Source organism: Eublepharis macularius, chromosome 17 (genome assembly GCF_028583425.1).
Source record: "Eublepharis macularius isolate TG4126 chromosome 17, MPM_Emac_v1.0, whole genome shotgun sequence".
NCBI classification, from domain to species: Eukaryota; Metazoa; Chordata; class Lepidosauria; order Squamata; family Eublepharidae; genus Eublepharis; species Eublepharis macularius.
The window spans coordinates 27638849-27645932 of record NC_072806.1 but is presented as its reverse complement, the minus strand read 5'-3'; the positions used below and the strand labels follow the sequence as shown (position 1 = coordinate 27645932).

The 7084-nt window shown below is 49.0% G+C and overlaps 1 protein-coding gene across 1 annotated transcript; it reads right to left on the bottom strand.

Annotated features, from left to right (window-relative positions):
- Window positions 1–4066: 4066 nt before the first annotated feature.
- OVCA2 (OVCA2 serine hydrolase domain containing) lies at window positions 4067–6109 on the bottom strand. The gene is made up of 2 exons (XM_055001707.1): window positions 5910–6109; window positions 4067–4876 (listed from the first exon to the last, which is right to left on the bottom strand). The coding sequence occupies exons 1-2, from the start codon at window positions 6076–6078 to the stop codon at window positions 4371–4373; spliced, it is 675 nt and encodes a 224-aa protein (XP_054857682.1). The 5' UTR covers window positions 6079–6109; the 3' UTR covers window positions 4067–4370.
- Between the last annotated feature and the right edge of the window lie 975 nt (window positions 6110–7084).

The following is a 7084-nucleotide window of genomic DNA, read 5'->3' as shown; positions in this document are numbered from 1 at the left end:
GAAGTTTCTTTGTGTGTCTGGACATCAAGAGGGAAGCCACAGCGAACAGCTGAACATTGCTCAAGGCACAACTGGTTGGCAAAAACAATGCAGAGAAGCAGCCCGCCCTTTCCAGACACAAACCTACCGGGGTTGGCTGCCAAAGGAAGAAAGGTCCAGCCCCAGCCAAGCCCAGCTGAGCAGCTGCCTCCTCTCTCATTCCAGCTTCCCCCAGGTTGCAGCGCACGCACTCGCTGACTCCTGCCCACCCGCTCTCAGTGGCCTTTGTGAGTCAGTCGGTGAGTGTTTATCCCAGCCGGGGGCCCTGCCCAGCGTGGGCTTCCATGGAAAGCCGCCACTGAAAATAAGAGCAGGAGTGACTCAGAGGCAATGTGAAGATTTGGAGGGTGGCGCGGACAGGGGAAGCAGCGCTGTGCCCCCAGCAGTGTGTCTGCCAAAGCGAGGCCCGAGGCTGCCCCCAGTCCCACACCCCCTCGCCACACACATCCCACGCCCAGAGGGTCAAAAGTTGCACCATGTCCCCTTCTCCCAGCACCGCGCAGCTGTTCATGTTGAGCTTGTCCCAGGAGTGCGCTTGTATTTACGAGGAAATGAAGGGATGAGTAAGATGAACAGCCCACAAAGACAGAGTTTGGCATGCAGACACAGGGCCAGAAGCCAACACAACCTCTCCAAGTAGCTCTTGATGGATCGTCCCATCCCACACTGTCAAGATGCAGGTGCCTGCTTAAAGCCAGAAGGCAGGGGAAGGAGGCCAGGAGGGAAGGAAGGCAAAGTTTAAGCTGAGGTTTCTGCTTTAGCAACTTGGGATTCTTGCTGCTGAGGGCAAAGGCAGGGCGAATGGGTTATGAAGCAGAACCTGGGATATTTATTTATTTATCCATTCATCCCTTACCCTTCTCCCCAATGGGAACCTAAAATGGATTACATTGCTCGCATCCCCTCCATTTTCTGTTCTCACAACAACCCTGTGAGGTAGGTTAGGTTGAAAGTGTGTCTGGCTCAAGGTCACCCAGCCCAGCCCGCTGAGATCCTTTTAGCAGGCAATACCAGAGATTTGTGCGCAAAGCAGGACCTGAGGGTGCTCAGCCATATACAAAACTTCCATAAGGACCCCAGAAACGCTTACCACACTGGCCAAGGCCACTCTCTGCTGCCAGCATATGGGAGAAGTGGACCTTCAGGCACTATCTGCGGCCCCCAAGCAAGCCTAGTTTCTCTCTTCCCTGCCCCTCCCTTCCGCTCTCCATAAAGGGGTGCCTCCTTCACTTTCAACCCTGAAATGTCCCACAGAGAGAGCCTTCTGCTGGCACCTCTGGGGCTGTGCTGTCAAACGCCGTCATCACAAAGTAAAACAGCAACAGCCAATGGGAGCAGAGCAGCAGACGGAAAGGAAGCCCAGCAGAGCGCTCTGGCTGACTCATATGCTGCAAAAGCATGCTTTTAGCCCATTCAGACAGAGGAAGAGCTGGAGATAGCAAGGCTTGACGCATCTAACTTCCTCTTGCCCCAGGCACGGTCTGGCTCAGTCAGCTCAGGCTCACCCACTGCACAGAAGGCGGATTTATCTTCTCATGGCTTGCTGCATTTTTTGCCTTTGCTTGCAAGGAAATCTGGTAGAAAGCGACAGGCACTTTAACAGACTGGCTGACAGCTTGCAACAGCCTGGGTGCCCCACCCCCTCCTTCCTATCAGTCCTGCAAACACCAAAACATGATTATAGAGGACAAGATTGCCCTCTAGTGTTTGAGATTGAAATATGCATCTCCAGAGCCGGGTTTCTTGCTTCTCCATCCAGCTCCCTCTTTAAAGAGCTCAGGTTCTCTCAGCCTGTTTCTCTTAAGCTGCGCCCCACAAATTCATCCCGCACAGTTGCTAGCACAAGGAGTTAGCACGAGTACACTTGGAAGGCAAAATCCTTGCTCTTGTCACAAGCTTGCTTATTCACAAGACCAGGGGAAGCCTACAAAAATTAACAAACCAATTTCACTTCACAAAGCGCTGAGAGGCAGAGAGATCAAGGCAGGCCCCACCTCACTCATGTGCCAGGGTCCTGGGGCTCTCCACAGGAATGCTTCATTTAGGTACCTGGTTGCATCTTCATGCCACTGACGCCAGGGAAGTGTCAAAGCTGAAACTCTTTAGGCACAAGATTTTAATTCACGTCTGTGAAATGTTAAGCAAGTTTCATGGCACTGTTCATTGTAGATATTAGATTGGCTTTTATTGCATTCCTCTCTGGTCCAGCTTTATTCTATTGTAAGTAACATAATTCCCCAATCCTATGCATTTATTTAGGACATTTATGAGTGGGGAACTCACAAGAGGGGGTCACTTCATTTCCCCCTATGTCCCCTTCCCACACTATTTCTTCTTTTTGTCGTCCTGGCAGCCACTATATCCCATACATGCCCTCTCCCACACCCTTCTATCTTGCTGGCACAATCCGTCTCTCCCCCTCTGCCAACATACTCTCTCTCTTCCTCCTGCTCCTCTTCACACACACCCCCCCAGGCCATGGTGGAGGTAGGCAGGTCAGCGGCGAGTGTGGGACACCAGTTCTCCTTCCCTGCCCACCCACGGCATTGGTTCTGAGGCAGCTCTCTGCACAAGCTCAGACAACTACTTTCTTTTGGGGGCTCCCCTGCAGAGTTATGGTTTGGAATTTTTATGTGAAACTGGGTGGGGGGGTCCCCAAGATTTGAGAAAAATCTCCCTTCTCTCAACATGGCCCCAATCCCTATATTTAACTATCTTCAGATGATGACATGTTGTTTATTACATATATTAATGGCATGGCGCCTTTCCAGTGTCCTGGTTTGAGGTGGTGTACAAGTAGACATACCTTTAAAACATCATACATTCTCAACATAAAAATAAAACAAGTAAACAAAAACAACCCGTCAAAATCTAGATGAATTTAAGGTTTGGAAGAGGAACAATTTTGACGTTGCAGGAAATCTGGTAAACTATCATCAGGTGCTGAGTTATGAAGAAACTTTTAAAATTGTTTGCATTTTTTTTAAGAGGAGACCTTTGACAAACAAACCACTGAGGAATTATAGTGATTTAAGAGCAGAAACTGTCTTTGAGCTTATAATTGCCACTGATCAGTTAAAATGTACTTGTTACTAAATCTAGAAAACGTTTCTTCCAGTTGATTAGAAAACAGAACTGCGACTTACTCAACGATACCGAGTTAGAGGAATGGGGGTGGATTTGGAATTGTGTGGTACCTAAACTAATTTCTACAAGTTTGAAAGAACATTCCTTTAAATCTTTGTTTCAACAGTCTCTCTCTCTTTATAGGTTAGCCACGATATATCGAAATACACGGGCTCAGGTTTGGTGGAGTTGCTCATCCATGGCGATTTTTTGATATTATTTTTGGTCATGTTCAAAAATTCAGCCTTTCTGGAAACTGGCAATTCAGTTTGTTAATGAAATGTTGGGCTGAGATACATCCTTTGATCCAAGTTATTTTGTTGGCCTATTTGGTTATTCTGTTGGTGTGGAGCCCTTTCTGAAGTAGAACTGGTCGTGAGCCAATTAAGGCTGCTAAAATGGCAACAGCAGCAAACTGGGAAAAAACAGAACTTTCCCCGGAGGGTGAATAGTTCCATCATGTGTAGGATTTTGCATTACTAAATAAATTAGCATTTCTTCAAAGAACGCAGAGAAATCATTTTCAATGTTCAGATAAGTTTACTGAGAGTGTGGGTGTTGTTTAGAGAGTTTTGGAGCATTAAGATCAGAAAGTGTTTCTTTGTGCATTTTAGGAATTATAATACCTCTTGTTTCCTTCTATAGTTGGAAGTACAAAACAGGTTATGTTATATGTGCTTTGTTATATTTTGGAAAATCTAATTAAAAAAACACCGCCCTGTTTTATTGTATGTACTATACTGCTTGTGGTGTGCAGTTTTCTAACAATCCAGTTTTATTCACTGTTTTGTTGCATTGATTAATCTGTACTTTGGCTTGAGCCTGAACAAGAAAGATGGACCATAAATGAACGAATAAATTAGCTACAGGGGTCCTGTTAACATAGAATATGATTTCAAAAACTGGGACCACATTTACTGATTCCACAGACAATTGTTTTAATGCAATGCCTTTCGGGTTCATTAGCACAGTCCAGGAAAAAGATGGACAGCAGCAGCGCTCTTAAGATTCCCGTCTGACACATAGTCGAGTCACACCAAGCCCAACTGTTGACTGGTCAAGGACCCACAGTCCAGTGCAGAACTAGTAATGTTTACCCTACTGAGATCGGTGTTGCTCCCCTCTGTCTACACATTTCTGTCTCCTTCTGGCCTCTGCACAAGGAAATAAGAGGATCAAACAACCAAACCTTGCGCTCCAGTTAGTTACTTCCCAAAACGATCCAGGAATTCCAGGTAGGTTTTCTTCTGGGCTGCAGATGCAGGGATGAAGTGCCCCCCTGGATGAGTCAGAAATAAAGGTTCAGTAAACTTGGAGGAAAGTTCCTGGCTCATCTCAGCGGAGATGACACGGTCAGTCTCTCCCAGGACATGCAGGCTGGGCACCTGGATGGGTTCCTGATAATAGATCTGGTGATCAAGGGCCTGACTCTTGAAACCAGCAAATAGGATGGCAAAGTCAAACTGGAAGCGGGGATCTCCACGTTGCTTCAGGGCGCAAACAATGGCAGTCAGCGCTGCCCCCTGGCTAAAGCCCAGCAGCCCATCAATGGGGCCGTATTCTGCAAATGCCTCTGCCACAGCCTTCAATGATTCTTCCAGACCTTTGCAAGATGAGGCTTCCTCTAAAGCGCTGAATGTCCTCTCCTGGGGGCTGGAAAACCACCAGCTGCGACCGTTGCCTTCTGTTGGTTCCAACAGGCTGGCCTCCACTGCAATGGAGAATGGGAAAACCCAGGGGTTAGAGATGCCACCAGTAAGGGGAACAGGCTATGTCTGGTTCCTCAAAGCATTTATTCCCCCCTTCCATTCTACTGCCTTTTCTGTATACATTTATAAGCTACCTTGCCAAGAGGGTTCAAGGAAGGTCCCCATGTTTTAAAGAAAAGTTGGATCAAGAAATAGCTATAAAAAAACCATTCACAAGGAAATTATATACTAAAATGGGTAAGCCATTTTATACACAATTTCCTATACATCTGACCAAGTCAGCACTTTCTCAGGGAAGCTTACCCTGGAATGCATTTTGAGAGTTCTAAAGTCTCAGTACAGTTCTATTAACCAAGACTGTAGAGTTCTACAGTCAAGTCAGCCCTCCCTTGCGTATCCAGAAGAATAACAAGGGCAAGTCTTGGAATGGATCTATAACAATAATTTCACTTACACACCAGTCTTCTAGACAGATTAGTGCTCCACTCAGAGCAGTGAACAAAGTCAGTTTATAATTATCCCCACAGTATGGCTGGGGAGCTGGGGCAGAGAGGAATGGCTTGCCCAAGGCCACCTGCTGAACTCATGGCTGTAGTGGGAGTTGAGCCAGCAGAGTGCTGATTTGCATCCCAACCACTTCACTACTTTGCTATAACCCTGTAGCACTTCTAGCATTAGCACTTCCTAGGGCTCCAACCGCTTCACCAACCTTCTTTCACAGTTTCACACCCCTGGACTGAACTCGGGTCACATGCAAGGCTACCCTACTAGAGTTGCCAGCTCCAGGTTGGGAAATTCCTGGAGATTTGGGGAATGAAGCCTCGAGAGGGCAAGGTTTGAGACTACCATTTTCTCCAGGGGAACTGACTGATCTCTGTTGTCTGAAAATTAACATCTCCAGCCCCCACCTGGAGACCGGCAACCTTATACCTCTGCCGACCCAGCAAACGTCGCCTACTCTCCTCAGGCCCTTTGCACATGCTCAATGGTACTTGGGCGCTGCGCACAGGAGGTCACAAGGGCCCCAACGCCCACCTGCTCGCGCGGCTACCACGTGAGGCGCATCCACGGTCAGCAGCTCGGCGCGCCCGCGCAAGGCTTTCCGCAGGGCCCCGCTGCGTGCTCGAAAGCTCGTCGCGTCCTGGCGGTAACCATGGAGACAGAGCAAGCGCAAAGAGCGTGGTCCCGAGCCCCCCTCTGCCATACTGCTGCATCCGGGATTTCTCTCTCCTGCCGGGTGGAAAAGGCTGAGCAGAAACCGGAACTTGTCTGGCCCGTCAGTCTCTATGGCGAGGCACAGTGGTAGGCATCTCTCGCGCGCCCAGCCTCATTGCAGGAGCCCCGCCCCGGAAGTCTTATTAAGCCTAAACAACCACCGGCGGTTGCCATGGAGACAGCCTCGCCGAGGGAGCGAAGCGTAAGAGGGCGTGGCCTGTAGGGTGCGCTTTGCTCGTCCGCAAAAGCCCTCGGGTATTGGTGCCAACCTCCAGGTTAGGCCTGGAGAGGTCCTGAAATTACAACTGACTCTTCATGATTAAAAAGGGTGCTTTGGAGGATAGGCTCTATAGTATTATAATTATACCCCGCTGAGGTCCCTCTCGAAAGCCTGACTTTTCCAAGCTCCATCCCACGAATCTCCCAACCCAGAGTTGGCAACCCATCTGCATTCAAGGCAGCTGCCCTGGACTCACTTGGACACCTGAGGCCGCTGCGCTTGGTGTGGGTGGCAGTTGGAGGACTGGCTCAAGACTGAACAACTTACCATGAACCTGGTGATGTCTCTGCCATGGGATGAAATGGTGGCAATGCGTCGCTTAGATGGTTTAAGGGGGAGGAGGTCGGCAGAATCGTGCCGGCTGAGAGGTCTATCCAGGGCATTTTATCCAGAATGGCTCAATGGGACTGCGAGGGATAGCTGAATGCCAGTTGCTTGGAGGAGACTTTGGCTCTGGGAGCTGCACCTGTGCCCCTCTGGGGCATCTGTCTGGCCATTGTGGGAAAGAGAATGCTGGACTAGACAGACCTGCGGGCTGAGCCTGTAGGAGTCTTCCCAGGTTGGTAGCCATGTTGGGCTGCAATCAATCTGGATTATAGCCCAAGATCTGGATTCACCAACATCTTGGTGGTGGAAGTGCCCTCAAGTCAGAGTTGACTTATGGTGACCCCTGGTGGGGCTTTCATGGCAAGAGAGAACCAGAGATGGTTCGCCA